The sequence below is a fragment of the Macrobrachium nipponense genome, chromosome 9, assembly GCF_015104395.2.
Source record: "Macrobrachium nipponense isolate FS-2020 chromosome 9, ASM1510439v2, whole genome shotgun sequence".
Lineage (NCBI taxonomy): Eukaryota > Metazoa > Arthropoda > Malacostraca > Decapoda > Palaemonidae > Macrobrachium > Macrobrachium nipponense.
Window position 1 is genome coordinate 65,421,185 of NC_061110.1, and position 18,891 is coordinate 65,440,075.

The 18,891-nt window shown below is 40.0% G+C and overlaps 1 protein-coding gene across 4 annotated transcripts in view; it reads right to left on the reverse strand.

The window, feature by feature from the left end:
- Positions 1-18,891, reverse strand: part of LOC135218436 (SPRY domain-containing SOCS box protein 3-like) — a 222,151-nt gene that overhangs the window by 106,155 nt on the left and 97,105 nt on the right. For all 4 annotated transcript variants that reach the window (XM_064254749.1, XM_064254750.1, XM_064254748.1 and 1 more), the window contains one exon: positions 8,636-8,735. In XM_064254749.1, coding sequence (XP_064110819.1) covers positions 8,636-8,735 — 100 coding nt within the window. The remainder of the gene's footprint in view (positions 1-8,635; positions 8,736-18,891) is intronic.

Genomic DNA, 18,891 nt, shown 5'->3' on the forward strand with positions numbered 1-18,891 from the left:
TCCAACCCAGACCCTTGGAAACAATACTGTGTGCCCAAGGGCTGAAGGTCCATTGATCTCTGAACCGGTACAGTCTCCCTCCTACCCGGTCCTTCTCATTGATTATGGGTCGGCTTGTATCCTCTACCACCCCTTGCGCCTCTGGTTCTAGGTCCGCCACGTTGGCGGAACTGTCCTCTAGCTCTATTACCACTGGATTGTCTAGGGTATCCTCGAAAGGCTCCGGTGGCTTCGTAGGCCGGGTTAAATGCCGGAGAAGACATCCATGTTGCTGTGGCTGGTGACTGTCCGCCCTGAGGTGCGGGTGCAATCATAAATTGTTGTGGTTGAGTGGCTTTTGATGTCGAAGGTTTCGACACTTGGGCTGGAGGATTTGTTTGTTGGCGTTGCTGACTACGGAACCCCTTGTAAGTAGTAAAGCGGTTCGTGGTAGTGGTCTCACTCGCCATAGTGTTCATACCGACACCCTCTTGGAGGGTGAGCGAGTCAGTTGTACTGACCTTTTCTTTATTTTATTTATTCTCTGGTATGTGTTAGTACATTTACCTTAGAAATAATGGATTAAAGGATATTTCGCGCAGCGACACGAACCAATCGCCCAGAAATAGATTTTTCCTTGCGTCAAATCCCTTTTTTGGGTTCTGGTGCTTCGCTGTAGGGTCGAACTTCCGTTTGGAAGAGAGACCCCAACGAACTCGAAGGTTTTGGTTCGTCCTGGCCGCCTCCTGTAGCACCTTGTCTACTTCTTCTTGAGGAAAGAGATTCTTTCCCCAGAAGGAAGATTTGATCAGTCTATTAGGCTCGTGCCTAATAGTCACCTTAGCTAACACATGTTTCCTGCAGCTTTTCCTGGCTGCAATGAATTCATGAAGGTCCAGCTGATAAGTCTGTAAGAGACTCTTAGCTAAGGCCTTGAAAAGCTGCTCTTCTTTATATATGGAGGCCACCAACTCCAGTGATGTCACTGCGTTGATGGACCTAGCCAACCTTGATCTTGCCTCAAACTCTGCCTTAAGTAAGTTATCCGGCAGTTTCGGAAGTCTTCTGAAAACAAAGAAGACGCACAGTCCTGCGTCTAGTTTTCCGACTGTGAAAGTCGACGGAACGTCCTGCCAGAATTCTCTAGTGGCTGGCATGAGGAGGGAGGTAGCATCCGTCTCTTAGAGAGTTGGCATCGGCAGATCATCATTCTCTGCCTGAATTGTAAGCTCCGTGATCTTATCAATAAACGGAGAAGAAATGTCTTGTGGAGTCGTAAAGATCGTATACGATCCTTTGTGTGGGGTTAGTTTCGTATTTGTACAACCCCAATCAGTCATAATGCGAGCCCAGACAGCTTGGGCTTGTTCCTTTGGGAAAATAACTGTTTCCTTAGGAACTTTATCCATTCTGACTAATGCATTCTCCGTCAGTCTGACAAACCCTTGAAAGGAAACTGAGTCCTTCTGGGTAAAACTCGAAATCTGACAATGGTCGAGTACCCAGACCTTCAAGGGTTAGTGTGCCATCCAAGTATGGAGCGTGGAGGGCAAACCGCCAAGGGTTGTTCTTATCGAACGGCGGTAATTTTGATGCATCCGGAACTGCCGATGGAGCAGCTTGAGTTCCGGATTGGAGCAGACCTGCGATCATATCTCTGATCGCTTTAGCTGCTCCGCCACTATATCAGTCACCGACTGCGTGGCTGTAGTGGGGGAGCCGGAGTAGGAGAATTCTCTCATCCCAGCCTCTCATCCACTACCTCTCTAAATCTTGACAAAAGTTTGTCCACGAGGAGGTCAGATTGTAAGTCAAGCTCCGTCGTCTTGGGTTTAGCGGACTTACCCCTCTGTCCTTTAGAAGGAGGAGGGGCCTTGGCAGCTGGCGATAAATCATACGAAGTCGATGGCCTAGGGGCCGGAGACGACGCTGATTTCGCCAACGGAGTTGACTTAGACGCCTTCAATGAAGGCTTTGATGCCTTCAAAGGCTTCACCTTGGGTCGGACTGACCTAGAACCTTCCCAAGGTGAAGGAACAGATTTATCAAAACCTAGAAATGAAGAGGAAGAAGAAGAGGGGGTAGGAGAAATGAAGGATCCTGCCGAACCTCTACGCCACTCACCTGCTCATCCATCGGTTCTAGATGAATGTCCAGAGCAGCCACATCTCCCGTCAGTTGTTGGTCTTCCTGGTTTGGAGCCATAGCCGCTCGAATGGCTTCTACGTATAATCGGAGCAGCTACTTCACTCTTCACCGCAGCCGACGGAGAACCGGGGAACAGACGGGTAGCTAAAGTGCTATCCAGCACATAAGGACAGCCTTGTGGAGCATTGCGGCCGAATCCGGACACCCAATGTCGAAGACTTGCCTTGGCCGTCTTCAAACTCTCCTCATCCGCCTGTAAGAGGGTATCGAATAAACGGGTCGTATTGACTAACAATTAAACTATAAATATGTTCTATATTAATCGAACAATCAAGAATGTGTACCCATTTGTTACTTGATCTTACCTCATCGTTTAACAAGATTGAGGTCAACTCAAAACACATGCGCAAGACTCCGGGAACCAGATCATGTACGGGGTCTGGCCTTCTTCAGCTATGAAGGAGATCGAGCAATGAGCGTGGGACCGGCAGCAGTCATGTTCCACCGGATCACTGAAATTCCCTGGACATCCTTGGAAGGCGCAACGGACTTTCTGTAATATAATATTTTAAATAAGTACCCACTCTCCTTATTGAACTAACTTAGAAATAGAGCATGCAAGTATTCTTAACTTAGCATGCATGTAAAGTCTCGCCGTAGCTAACACCATTAAACGGAGAGTGTAACGTACGTTAAATAGAAATATTCACAATTTTATTCCGTATATCCCGGAGGTCCGGTGATCTCCGTAGAAATTGACTACCGTATCAACAAGGTAAATCCATATTTCTTTTTAGAGAATTATTGTTAATCTTGCTAATCTCTGGTGAAGTACATCACCGGAGCCATATTACCGGAGCTGAGGATGTGTACCATATCAAGAAAACGGAAAGCCTAACGGGGGGAGGTGCTCCCAATCGACCTAGGCAATGCCGGAGATGATGCACAAAACATCTCATACAACATGATAAAATCAACTAACGTTTCTAATGGTAACCTTATAATAAGACGGAGTCTCCGTCGGTGGATCTCCGGCGAAAGGAGTTCCGTAAGGTAATTCTTATTGAATTATCTACCCTTCCACCTTTTCCATATCTTCCCCAAGCCATGGCGGGGTAAGAAAGGAGGGGGAGCTTATGATAGAACATGCTGGGAGGAATACCGTAAGAAACGCAAATGGCGGCCGATAGTGGTTGATCTTAACCACGATGTTAATGGACCATTCGCGATAACGTATAGCGTATAGGACCACCAAAAACAGAATTACGATTAAAGTTAATTCTTCGGTAAAGTCGGGGAACACTATAGAAAGTGGTTTCCCAAGACTACGTTTATAATTGGCATAAACACCTGGTGGTACACTATGATACAATGTTATCGGTCTGGACCAAGAACAGAGGCCTAGGCTAACTATGTTCGAGAATGGTACCACAGCCTAGTTCATGTATGGAATACCTTGAATGAAAACATAAAATATAAGAGTTTATCTAGATTAAACTAAAGCCTAATAACCTTAATACGTAGCCAAGCTTAAAGTACAATCAGGTCACGAAAGAGGGGGATCAATCCAGCCTCTCTCGAACACGGAAGGGGGAAATCTTTCCCCAATTCCCTGTAACCTATGTACTTAGAACTGTTAAGATAGTACTTAACTCAGTCTAACAAAAGGGGGAAATAATCCAACCTTGCTAGTAATATTGTTCGAGCGGGCTACTACAAGGTAACTGAAAAGAGGGGGATGTCTCCAGCTCTTCCAGTATACTAGACAGTAGTTAATACAATTCGTATATGAACGACAAAGCTCTTATGATAAAACTATAAAACTAAATAATAAACGGATAGTCATAAATAAAAACATGAGTAAGCGAGGAAGAGAGGACTAGAGTAAAACACCACAAAAGGCCAACCGTAACCGCGGCCTGATGGTCTGACGCGGTATTTCACCTTATAGACTAAACAGTAAAGAATTTTCTCAACGTTTTAAAATACTGTTTGGACATGTAAGATGTTAACCCTCTTACGCCGAAGCCCTAAAAATCAAAAACCTCTCCTGTATGCCGGCGCCGGTTTGGAGTGAGCGCGGAAACGGAAAAAATAATTTTTTCAAAAAATCACAGCGCGCTTAGTTTTGAAGATTAAGAGTTCATTTTTGGCTCATTTTTTTTTCATTGCTTGAAGTTTAGTATGCAATCATCAGAATGAAAAATAATATCATTATCATATGTAAATAATGCGATATATGGTAGCGAAAAAAAATAAATTCATAGATAATTGTATTCAAATCACGCTGTGCAAAAAACGGTCAAAGCTAACGAGTTACTTTTTTTTTTCGTTGTATTGTACACTAAATTGCAATCATTTTGATATATATACATAGTAAAACATAAAAGCAACACCGGAAAAATATTATCACAAAATGATGTACGAATTCGTAACGAGCGGACGTAAAAAAATGATATTTTCAAAAATTCACCGTAATTCTCAAATAATGTTCTAGAGACTTCCAATTTGTTTTCAAAATTAAGACAAATGATTGAATATTACGATACTGTAAGAGTTTTAGATTAGAATTGCAGATTTCGACCATTTCGGACGAGTTAAATTTGACCGAATGTCGAAATTTTAATATATATATTTTTTTTCATATGCACATATTTCGAAGATGGAAAAAGCTACAACCTTCAATTATTTTTTATTGTATTCTTCATGAATTTGCGCACATTTTGATATATGAAACTCTATAAAAAAGGCTAATATGAAAAGGAGCAATATTAGGATAATGCCATGTACGTATTTCGGAGACTTGCGGCCGCGAATCGGCGCGCGGAGTGAAGGTAAATATATTTTTCAAAAATTCACCATAAATCACAATATTGTTTTAGAGACTTCAAATTTGTTTCAAAATGAAGAAAAATGACGGAATATTACTAGGCCGTAAGAGTTTTAGCTTACAATTGCGTTTTTCAACTATTTCGGTAGAGTCAAATTTGACCGAACGTGGTTTTTTTTTCTATTTATCGTGATTTATATGCAAATATTCGAAAAAGAGAGAAAAGCTACAACCTTCAATCATTTTTAGTTGTATTCTACATGAAATTGCGCACATTTTCATATATAAAACTTTATGTAACAGCTAATTTTAAATGGTGCAAACATTTCGACAATCGCACAAAAAAATTCTGATTTTTTCGGAAGAGTTACCGCGCGAACGTAATTTTTTTTTTCATAAATTCACCATAAATCGAAATATTGTGCTAGAGACTTCCAAGTCGTTGCAAATGAAGGTAAATGATTGAATATTACTAGAATATAAGAGTTTTAGCTTACAATTGCGTTTTTTTTCGACCATTTCGGTAGAGTCAAAGCTGACCGAAAGTTGAAATTTTTGCACTTAAAGTTATTTATATGAAAATATTTCAAAACTGATAAAAGCTACAACCATGGGTTGTTTTTTGTTGTATTGTGCATGAAATTGCGCACATTTCCATATATTAAACTTATGTAACGGCAAATTTAAAAGGGTGCAAACATTAGGACAATCGCACGAAAAAATTTATCGGAAGAGTTATCGCACGAACGTAAGGAAAAAGTTTTTTCATAAATTCACCATAAATCGAAATATTGTGCTAGAGACGTCCAATTTGTTGCAAAATGAAGGCAAATTATTGAATATTACTATAATATAAGAATTTTAGCTTACAATTGCGTTTCTCGACCATTTCTGTAGAGTCAAAGTTGACCGAAGGTTGAAATTTTTGCACTTATCGTTATTTATATGAAAATATTTTAAAATTGATAAAAGCTACAATCATGAGTATTTTTTAGTTGTATTGTGCATGAAATTGCGCACATTTTCATATATAATACTTCATGTAAAGGATAATTTAAAATGGTGCAATAATTATGTCAAAGTGACGAAATAATTTCCGAGATGTGTCACTGATACTTTTTAGTGCGATAAGAAAGAAATTCGCGCTTGCGCGCCTGCGTAGCGATTGTAAACAAAACAACGCCTTGATCCGTGAACTCCCAGCATCCCCCAAGGCGCGTGATACAAAAGTTTTCGGCTGGTAGGCCTATAAGTATTTTTCCACGAATTTTTAAAAAAACTTTTTTGAGCCGACGTATGATACGTCCAATCGGCATACGGGAGACATTTTGACTCGACGTTTAATACGTCCAATCGGCGTAAGAGGGTTAATAAATACGCACTACTTCTGACTGTCCAAAGGAGCCCTCTTCCTCGCTTAAACAAGACTACTTAAATAATAATAATAACGGGACTCGTGAGGTCCAATATCATAAACTGTGCAAATATGTACAAACTCATGTAATTAAACTGAATTATAATCTGCACAGTAAAAACCGTGAGACGAACGATCGAATGTGGCATTAAAAAAGAAAGCTAATAGCTATCTCAAAATACACGAAGGGGCAGACCGAAACCAACATGCTTTGTTTACGATCGGTTGCAAGCGCATGGCCGGTACCATGCTCATATAACCCCAAAATTACGTGTAAAATATCGATTCATAAGCTATTTTTTTTTAATGAGAACAGAAATTATGGTACTTAACATTGGTCCAGGTGAAGGTAGAGCTTCAGCCATGATGCAATAAATCCAGAATTGGTAGAAAAATACAGGCACAATTCGAACGAGTACTACGCTCACGAGTCCAAAAGAAGGATGTAAGATGGCGCTCGCATCGGGCGGGGACTGGGTGAGTCGGAGCGGTGTGGTTGAGACCGCTGTATCGGCACATCCCGTGTTCATGTGTTGACGAAGGAGTAATCTAATTGGAAGATGACCTGTGTTTAGTGGCTTTCACACGCCCTTTCTTTATACACGACGCCCTTGAGGTGCTCGCGCGAGGGTAGTAACCTCTGCATACCAATGGTTTAACTTTCTCTGGTATATTTGGAAATTATTTATATCAGAAAAGTATTAAGAAGGACCTTTTCACCGGCGAACACAGGTCGACCCAGAAAAAAGATTATAAGCATAACAACATGAAACAGCCTCTGGAAAGTCAGATGTCTACATAGCCCTCTTCACTCATACAACACTGCACCCATAACCCCCCCTCTCAGCCAAAGAAACTGCTCCCCAGATCCACCCACCGTCCAAAAGCCCCTTCTCAGATTTCCTCTATAAAGTCTTACTGCCCCTCCTCTCCAATGGTGCCCAGCCATCCGATCCACAAACCCACTTACAAAACATCTCAAGGTGCCCCCAACCCCGCAAAACCCTTTCTCAGTCTGTCTAAATGTAAGCAGTGTCCAACATTTTCCTTAAGCCACACAGCATTAACAACCACTGGAAATGTTTTTTTAAACTTTATATATACTACTACCATAACTTGGGGCCTTGGTTTCTCTTCGGGTGTGTCGGATAATGTCAAGTTTTGGATAATGGGGATCTGGATAATTGAAGGATTACTCTTCATCAGCCAGCACCAATAATGTGGCATGCAGAAAGTTATATTTAGATTCATCTACTAATCACAAGCTGTGATTTGTATAGATACTGAATTTGCAATGAAAACTAAAAACTGTGAACTTTCAACAATTGTCTTGATGAGAAATATGTATACAAAATTTCAGTAGGAATTTGTCTGTGGGACATTGCATTTATGTACTGATTACTGTGCTAATAATAGTAATCTATTTGCAGTAACAATATTTTCTATTTTGAAGTAATCTTGGAATTGTTTAAAAATCTATTAGAGTTATATGCATTTGTACTTCTTAATTTTGCTTTCATTTTTTAACAGCAAATGAACTGATCTATTCTTTGTACCATTCATTTTACTTTATCCCACTTCAGTTCCAGAACTTACTGAAAGATTCATAGCGTTTGGTTATTTATATTGGATAAACTCTAATCTAACAAAAAAAGATCTAAACAAATCTAACTGAATTATGTAACAAAGAATGAAAACAAGGTGTCATGGAGAGCCTAAATAAAAACCTGATGGATCTGGAAACCCAAAACTCTGAAGTTCCTGTGGAGAACCTGACTAAACAGCTTTTGATGGACAGTCAGCTAAAATTAGTGCTGACCCCGCAATTGGCTGGTTGTAATGGTAGTGCCCAGAATAATTTCTGGCATGACTATTGTGATGTTACCCACTACAATTATCGATATGGAGACCAAGTCTGCTGTTGGTACAATCTATTCTTCTTGTCACAAGTCACTTCTGGCTAACAAATAACTAACAACAACTAATTTAAGACAACATTTGAATAGTTTACCTGAGCAGATTTTATAGTCTCATGGAAAATCATTTTCATAAGACTATAAAACCTGCACAAAAAACTATCAAACATTATGTATGTTACTCATCATTTTTAGAATACTAATACGTACACTGTTCACATCTTATCAGAATGCACATAAAAGACTGACAAAACAGACATCTAACTGTGAAATCAATCTACTGACACATTCTTAAAATAAATCAGGCAGCTCTCTGAAAAACAGTAGAAAAAAGTTTGACGAACTTACCCCAAGAAGAAAGAACCCAAGACTCTTTATCACGACCAAGCCAACTTCCATAACGAAGCAGTCTGGTAAAATCTGTCTTCTCTGTGGCCACACCAACAAACTGAAAATTATGATTGAAATATAACTTAATTTTCATTATATAAACTAAATTTTCCATGCAAACCATCAATCATAATTACATACCCTTAATTCACATACTGAACTCCCCATTTAAGTAGCTACTGAACTCTTGACAGAAGATAACTAGAAATTAACCAGTGTGTGTGTGTGTGTGTGTGAGCATCTTTCATGTACATATAACTTCCACATACCTAGGATATGGAAACTGAGAAGAGGACACTTCAGCATGACTGATGGAATGTGTGTACAGTTTTCTTTGATTTAACAAAACTTCGACTAACTGTTTATAACAACCCAATTAAATCATAATTAGCCTACCTTACCATTTCAAAGGGAGGGCAAGAAGGAATAATCCCCACTACTGAGAATTTTCAGTGGTGACATAGGTAAAAACTCAAGTATCAAAATAATTTCATCTCATGTGGGTAACTGAAAATGCAAAGCCTTGGATGTGATGCAAATGACAAAAAAATAAAGAAAAAAAAATCCACTGATCAATCAATCTTTCAGACAAAGCAGAAACTCATAACCCATGATGACCACATTTGTTGTGAGGGAATGAGCAACCCCACAACACCTTTTGCCCTAAGGTCTCAGAAAATTTGAGCAAATATGCAAGTTTTGCATTTCCAACTTTGAAAAATAGTTTCAGCCAGAGACATACTTTGATTAGTGTGTTATTCCACTATTCCCAATATTTTCAGTGGAACCTCGGTTTTCATACATAACCCATTCCGGAACCTCCAACAAAGCCCAAAAACGTACGAAAACCGGAACAATAATTCATATAAGGAATAATGTAGATACAAAAATACAATTAATGCATTCCAGACCACAAAAAATATATAAGAAAATACATTTCAGATGGAATTAACAGTTTTACATACCAAAAACAATGAGAAATAAATATAAATGAATAATGAAACAAATAATAAACATTTAACATCACTCTTATTTTCATGGAAGACTCTTGTTAGTGTATGGAAGATGGAAAGGAGGGGAGAGGGAGGAAAAGTTAGTTTGGAAGGGGAATCCCCCTCCAGAGAACTTCAGGAATCAAGAACCTATCTTGGGTTACTTCTCTATGTTTTTTGTAGCACTGTCTGGGGTTACTTCTCCTCTTTGGTTTTTACTGGCACGAGGACCAGCTTGAGTCACTGGACTGCTGTCGCACAACAAAACTCTCCAGAGACATTTGTTTCTGATGTCGCTTTCAAATCTGCCTAAACTGACACAGTGCATTGTCATTAAACATGCTAGAGACACGGATCGCAATGTCTTTGTTAAGGTGAAACTTCTCAACAAAATTTCTAACATCACTCTACTTAGCAAAAATTTCTATAACCCTTGAACGCCGAGTGGACGTATTTTACGTCGACATTTTTTGTCTCTCGGGTGCCGACTGGACATATTTTACGTCGACATACAAAAGTTTTTTTTTTAATTCGCGGAAAAATACTTATAGGCCTACCAGCCGAAAACTCTTGAATCACGCGCCTTGGGGGATGCTGGGAGTTCATGGATCAAGGTGTTGTTTTGTTTACAATCGTTACACAGGCGCGCAAGCGCGAATTTCTTTCTTGCCGCACTAAAAAGTATCGGTGACACATCTCAGAAATTATTTCGTCACTTTGACATAAATTTTTGTACCATTTTAAATTAGCCGTTACATGGAGTATTATGTGAAAATGTGCGCATTTTTATGTAGAATACAACAACAAAAATACTCATGATTGTAGCTTTTATCAGTTTTGAGATATTTTCATATAAATAACGATGTGCCAAAATTTCAACCTTCGGTCAACTTTGACTACCGAAATGGTTGAAAACACAATTGTAAGCTAAAACTCTTATATATTAGTAATATTCAATCATTTACCTTAATTTTGCAACTAATTGGAAGTCTCTAGCACAATATTTTGATTTATGGTGAATTTATGAAAAAAATCTTTTTCCTTACGTCCGCGCAGTACCTCTTCCAAAGAAAATCATACATGCGATTGTGGTAATGTTTGCACCATTTTAAAATTAGCCGTTACATAAAGTTTTATATATGGAAATGTGCGCAATTTTATGCACAATACAACTAAAAACAACCCATGGTTGTAGCTTTTATCAGTTTTGAAATATTTTCATATAAAAAATGATAAGTGACAAATTTTCAACCTTTGGTCAACTTTTACTCTACCGATACGGTCGAAAAACGCAATTGTAAGCTAAAACTCTTATATTCTGGTAATATTCAATCATTTACCTTTATTTTGAAACAAATTGGAAGTCTCTAGCACAATATTTCGATTTATGGTGAATTTAAGAAAAAAAATAACATTTTCTTTATGTCCGCGCAGTAACTATTCTGAAAAAGTCATACGTGCGATTGTGGTAATGTTTGCACCATTTTAAATTAGCCGTTACATAAAGTTTTATATATGAAAATGTGTGCAATTTCATGTAGAATACAACAAAAAATAATTGAAGGTTGTAGCTTTTCTCATTTTTGAAATATTTGCATATAAATCACGATAAATAGAAAAAAAACCACGTTCGGTCAACTTTGACTTCACCGAAATGGTCGAAAAACGCAATTGTAAGCTAAAACTCTTACAGTCTAGTAATATTCAGTCATTTATCTTCATCTTGAAACAAATTCAAAGTCTCTAGCACAATATTTAGATTTATGGTGAATTTAAAAAAAAAACTTTCCTTCCCTCCATGCGCGGATTCTCCGCCACAAATCTCCGAAATGCGTACGTCCCATTCTCGGAATATTTGCTCAGTTTCATATTAGGCATTTCATAGAGTTTTATATATGAAAACGTGCACAATTTCATGTAGAATAAAACGAAAAATATTTGAAGGTTGTAGCTTTTCTAATTTCCGAAATAATTGCATATAAATAAAAAAATATATATAAAAATTCGACATTCGGTCAACTTTAACTCGTCAGATATGGTCAAAAACTGCAATTGTAAGCTAATACTCTTACAGTATAGTAATATTCAATCATTTTCCTTCATTTTGAAAGAAATTGGAAGTCTTTAGGACAATATTTAGATTTATGGTGAAATTTTTTTTTTTTTGAAAAAATATTTGTTTACGTCCGCGCGTTACGAATTCATGCATTATTTTGTGATAATATTTTCTCTGTGTTGCTTTTATCGTTTTACAATGAGTTATATACCAAAATGATCGAAATTTAGTGTACATTACAACGAAAAAAAAATTAACTCTTTACCTTTAACCGTTTTGCGCATAGAGCGATTTGAATACAATTACGTATATATGAAATTTTGTTTTCACACTATCATATATTGCATTATTTATACTAAACTTCAGGCAATAACAAAAAAAGGAGCCAAAAATTAACTCTTAATCTTGAAAACTAAGCGTGCTGTGATTTTTTGAAAAAAAAAATTTTTCCGCTTCCGCGCTCACTCCGAGACCGCCTAGGCACACGGAAGACAATTTTAATATACCCCTTAGGCATTTAAGGGTTAATCACTGAAGTAGGCACAGTATCCCCTCTTTCTTTCTCCTCCTCTGATTCCTCATCTGGTATCTGTTGCTGTTCCTGCTGAAGGTCTTGTGGTTAGCTCTTCCCTGTGAGAATCCACTAACTCTTCCACATCCTCACCACTCACACTCAAGCCCATGGACTTCCCCAAAGACAACAGATTAAGGTGTACGGTCGTTAGGGTCAGCCTCAAATCCTTCAAAATCCTTCTCGAGGTAACACTGGTCACAATTTTCTCTAAGCAGAGTTCACTGTCCTGGAAGTCACTCCATACCAAGCCTTATTTATAAATCTTATGCAATTAAAGATATTGAAGCGACCCTTCCAGAGCTCTCTTAGGGTCTATTCAGTGTCTTAGGTCATTTCAAAGCACCTTTGAAACAGTGCCTTTGTGTAAGTTTCTTGAAATTCGAGATGATCTGCTGGTCCATGTGCTGGATGAGAGAAGTGGTATTAGGGGGAAAGAACTTGACAGTGATGAATTTAAATTCACCCAACAACTGGTCTTCCAAGACAGGAGGATGTGCAGGAGCACTGTTCATTACCAGGAGACACTTGAGGGGTAACCAATTTTTCTGGAGGTATTTTTTAACCATAAGGCCAAACACTTCATTGACCCAATCAATAACAATTTTCCTTGTGACCCATGGCTTTTTGTTTGCCTTCCTCATCACAAGCAATTTATTCTTAATACGTAACATTGTTTTTCTTAAACGCTCGGGGAGTTTCAGAGTAATACACCAGTAGGGGTTTCAGTTTCAAATCCCTAGTGGAATTCCCACTGAACAAGAGAGTTAGCCTATCCTTCATAGGTTGTGCCGTGGCAATGAACTTCCCTCCTGCAAGATGTAGTTGTTCTTTGGTATTTTTTTCCAAAAAAGGCCTGTTTTGTCACAATTGAAGACCAGTTGAGGGAGGAATCCTTCAGCCTAAAGATATTCCTTGAATTCATCAACAAATTCTTCGGCAGCACGTTTGTCAGAACCCGCAGCCTCCCCATGCAGTACCATGTTTTTTTAATTTTTTCAAAGCGCCCCCTGCTGGCCTTGAAATCACTAATAGCAGCACTTGTTGGCATTTTCTTACTTAGATCAGCATGCAACACCCTAGCCTTTTCACAAATTAATACTTCAGACACACTGTCCCCTACTAACTGTTTTTCATTGATCCATGCTAACAGAACCTCTTCAAGGGATATAAACCCAATCCCAGCTATGATATCTTTTCCTATTTGTCAGGTCCAATAAATTTCCACAAAAATGATTCCCAATAAATATACAATGCTGTACGGGAGTCTTTGGTTTGGACCTGAGAACAAATTGCTGGGGTTCAAGAACCCCCTCACCATGTCAAAGTGGCCCCAAATCGAGGGGGGCCTTCTTTTGTACTGGGCGGTAAACAGAAGGATGATAGGGAGTCTTCCAAGACATATTTCTGTTTGACGATTCTCGCAAGGGAGTGTGCAATGCATGAAACAGGAACCCTAAATGAGAGGCAAATGCAGCCCAGAGTCCATGGGTCTCCATGATGGCAAGAGAGAGGTTCTCATTAGTAGTTAACCCTCAACTGAGGAGAAACAATACTAAGACAATCTCTCCGTGAAAAGAGCAGCACTCTGTCTATCACTCAAATCCAAAAGCTGAGTTGTATGCCAGTATATTTTATTAGGAAATGTGCTTGGCTGATAGATCTATAGAGTGCACTACAGTTACACTTGATACCTGCATGTTAACCAAAACAGGAAGGAGTTTGGTGGTAAATGCCACTACTGTGGTGTTGTTAACAACACCACTGGGAATCCAAAATTCCCAGGAGGCCCAAAAGGCTACCTTGAGTTTCAGGATGTTGATGAGAAGGTACTTATCATCTCAGTCGCACACTGGTAGACAATGGTCCTGCAGGTGTGCACCTGTTACTCGGTCAGTGCATCTGATAACATACGAATGTTGTGAGAATATATATAAGCACATTCAAAGGCTCCTGATAATTGAGCACCAGCCTAATTCCTTCCTCATTCGAGGGAGGAAGAGGATTACGGACTGGAAACAACCCTCCTCCATTCTCTAATGAAGAGAACAAAGGCAAAGTTATCCTGAGGGTAAGCTTCTATGGTGACAACAGGCCACCATCTCTCAGCTAAATTGGTTGTTCCTGACAGAAACATAGGAGAAGCTGAAGTTCTATGGAATACGGTTGAGACCTGGAAGAAAGCAGGTACTTCTCCTGAAGGATACCTACTGCTGGGTCTCGGCTATGCTATTATCAAATCGAGAAACTCAACAGACAATTTTTTTTTCAAGTAACAGTAGTAGGAGAACGTCTGTTACGAGTGTTCTTATCTGTCCTTCCTTCTGCCTTCTTCCTGATTAGAAAGAGGATTGAAAGAGAAACACTTATGTACACTCTCTCAGAAGAAAAAGGAGGCTGCCTATTTCATGATCGTCCTTCAAAGCCTGACACTTTTTTTATGCCTTGCCCAGAGTACAAGGCAGACGCCTTGGCATGTTCCTTGACTACCGCAGTATCTGCCACTTTCTAAGACAGAGGGGCAGAACCAAATAAAGGTCTGTTCTTAAGTGTTGAAACAACTTCTTGACTTACAAAACTGGAAATAGGAATTAGGACAATGTCCTTTCCTTAGCACCAAATTGCCACAGGTTGTTGACTGGTGCTGGGTAGCAAAGATATCTCATAGGAGACTGCCTGGAGGAAAGCCATAGTGGTGTCCTCCAGGATTGCTGTCTCTTGCTGTGAGAGGGGATACCCTTTGTGGCAACGAGAAACAGCATGAGACCCTGTGATAGTGTGATTTTTTTTTTTAGTAAGGCAATGGGTTTGTTTGGAAAAGTTTTATATCTATTTAATTAATATTTCTTTATGTAGTATAGTAGTACCTTTCCTTATTTCTTTGCGCCTACTAATTAACTCAGAATATAGCCAGGCAGCTCTGGCTACTTCAAGAGCACATTATTTTCCCAAATGGCAAACGAAGATCCATTAGACAATAAGATCATGAGAAAGAAGATTTCTAACTACCAAGTGCACTACAGGTACCAAGCTTGATCAAGGCCTTTCACATTTATTTGGCCTTGAAGCTGCTAGCCACAATTGATGGACTTGTATGATCAGGCAGGTTTCAGCTTTACAAAATGTCAAATTACCAGAATTTAACTTTGGAGCTGTATTGGCATCTATGAAAATAAAACATTGCTCTCTTTCATTGGCACAAAGCTGCTGTGTATATGATACAAATCTAAATGCCACTTAAATGATACTCACCTGACAAAATATAAAAAAGAATGGATATTTCATTGGAGAAAATATTCTTATGGAAAACAGTTGCCTTGTCCAAATTCTAAGAAGTATGTAAAGCCAATTTAAGAACAAACACAATGTTAGCATGAGGTAAAATACAACGATACCAAAACTATGTTACAAGAAAATTCAACAAATTCCATTGTCAAAAACAATGAATTTCATTATCCAAATCATAGCCTTTCAGAAACATGACTCATGAAAAATTTAAAGCTAACTTTTAATCCTGTAATATTGTGAAATACTTAAAATAAAATTATTTCTTTTCTCCAAACAAGCAAAAACAACTGCAAGAAAATGCAAGAGCCATACTGCAGTGACGAATTACATAAAAGGTTGAGTCAGGAAACAACTTAGGGTCCAAATACTTCCCAATCTCAGGATGACTGGCTAAAAACAAAAATACTTTAGCTTGAGAACTTAATTTTGCTCAACTACAGTGGTACCTCGACATACGAAAGTCCCAGCTTACAAAAAATTCAAGTTACAAAAGCAAATACGAAGATTTTTTTTGGCTCTACATACGAAAATAGTTCAGGTTACGAAAGGTTGTTGCTGTAAAGTCCCGAGATTCGCCTGGACCACCGATAAAAATTTTAAAACTCACGTGCCGCCAACTGAGTAGACTCGCCACCATCCTCCCGCTCTCCCATTGGTTCCTGATGCTAGTCACCGCCATAAGATCCTGCTCTCCTATTGGTTAGCATATCTCCCATCGTGCTCTACGTAAAGGCGTCCTTCGCCCACTGCTTCGCACCAGCATTTGTGTACGCACGCAGAATTCTTTCGTTCTATACAATTTCGTTTATTAACGTAAATTCGTTAGTGATTTCGTTGTACTACTTTATCGTGTCGTGTGAGAACTTTAGTACATACGTATACTACATAACTTAATTACGTACAGTATATGTAGTCATGGGTCCCAAGAAAGTTGCTGAAGTTCACGGAAAGAAGAGGATGCTTTATATGGAGACGAAGATGGAGATCATTAAAAAATGTGAAGCTGGCATGCTGTTGAGTGTGATCGCTAAGGAATACGGCCGAAATCCGTCGACGATAGGCACCATCCTTAAGCAGAAGGAAGCCATCAAAGCAGCTACACCTTCCAAGGGCGTGACTATTTTGTCTAACAAGAGGAGCCACGTGCACGACAAGAGGGAGAGGCTGCTTCTTGTCTGGATAAAAGACAAAGAAATTGCTGGCGATACGATAACCGAGACGGCAATCTCCCACAAGGCCAGCGCTATTTTCGGCGATTTGATTGCCCAGGCCGAAGACGACGGAGGAGAAGGGACATCGACGCCAACCCCAGACTTCAAGACTTCTCATGGATGGTTTGAAAAATTCCAGAAACAGACTGGCATCCATTCAGTGGTGCGGCATGCTTGGACACAAAAGCGGCCGAAGCCTTTTCTGGGATCGACCTGTGTCGGCCGGTGAAAAATCCATGTAGCTCATTTTTCAAGTATAAATACTTCTAGATATACCAGAGAAAAAGCTAGGATGTTATGCTGAAGTTATCACCCTCAGCGCAATCACCCCGAGGGGTGTCGGTATAAGTAAAGGGGTGTTGTGGAAACCACAATACACAGGGCCTTTGCCACTTAGAAGATTTCTTCCCAAAATCCCCTTCCGCAGTGGGAGCCGCTACAACGAAACCCACCAACAACTCCTCTCGCCACTACTACTAATACCCACGCGCTCTTCGCATTCCAGTACTAGAGATTGTGTGTGATCCACGCTTTCTTGTTGCTCCAGGATTTTTTCCCGTAATCTCTTTGTGATGACATTACAAGGTTCTTCTACTTCTAAGTTGAGTACCCCACTTTGGTTTTTCATATAGCATTTAGTCGAGAATAAAAAATATTTACTGCCTCGGCCCCTCAAAATATGTTGTGGGTGCCGCCGTCTGAACGGCCATTTCGGGTAGTCGGTGCAGCGCGAGGTAATTTCACACACCAATCTATCGAAGAATATAATTAGGTTATAAGTGTTATTTGACTGTTAATTAAGATGGGACTGGCGCTTGTCCCAGCAGTGAATTCGTTCAGTTAGAAAGGAATAGTTAACTAACGTACACTTTAGTAAAAGTTCGCCATGAGTTCGCGTAGGAGACGGGCGTCAGTCCTTATTATTATTTACAGTTATACTGTAATTAGTGTTATATATAGTTTTATTATGTGTTATTGTACATGACCTAATTCTGGAGGCGGTCGAGTTGCCCCTATCCTTCTCTCTCAAAGCCAACCTAGCCTAGGCTAGGCTTGGCAAGTAGCCTATGTGTTCCTTCCTAACACCCCGTACATAGTGGGACTTACCTTCTGGCCGGTCTAGACTGATAAGTTAGTCTAGTAGGTTTAGTAGAGTTCATTCCTGCCCTACCGGTCTGGGTCGAAAAATTCGCCCTAGTAGGTTTGGTCGACGAATATCGTCCTTCTTAATTGGCAAAGGGTGGCTATAGGCCTACCTTGCCTAGTACAGGGGTAACCCGGAACACTGATGATGTCCCCAATTGGGGATATCATTCTATTTCCTTACCTAATTCTCGGGCAACTCTTCCACAAAACCTTTTTATGTGTATTGTATGAATATTCGATGTATGGCTGGTCGGTTAAGCCTGGCCTACCTGGCATAGCCTCCTGATCGGGTGTGACCACTACCAATCGCGACGAGCCACGGCCAGTCTGCGAGTCTCCTAAAGAGAGGTAGGCTATATAGCCTAGATTAGGTCCACCTCTGATCGGGTGGGAACCAGCCACGCATACTAACCCTTCTCCCCCCCCTCCTTCCAGAAGGTGGGGAGGGAGGGAGAGTTACCTTATGTAGACTTGACCCATTACGCTCCGTGTTACTGCTCCGGCAACCCTGTGGTCTACCACCACATCAGTCGTTCGGGGGCACCGAACATTGCATGAAAGCAACTTCGGGATAGAACGTCTCGCTCTCTGTATCTCTGCCGCTCCAGTCAGAGTTGGAGGAAGAGGATGAAACAATCCACCTACTGTATAGCTAACGGAGCCAGAGGGAATCTCCCCCTCCGGCCCATGGCTTCACCCCTCCGCTCCTTCCAGCATAGGCAGGGAACAGGGAACCAATTCGTTTCCTAGCCAGAGGTCAGGCGATAGTACTACTTACAGCTCCGGTCTCGTAAGGGACCGGTCGTGTGATTACTTCACACTCGCTGTTCAATTACTAAACTTAGTATGGCCGAATCTCAATTTCATTCCATTCCAAGCTCCGGCAAAGAAGGGGAATAAACATGTTCGTCTACGGTATCCGTAGCCATCTGTCTCTGCCGTATGTGCCG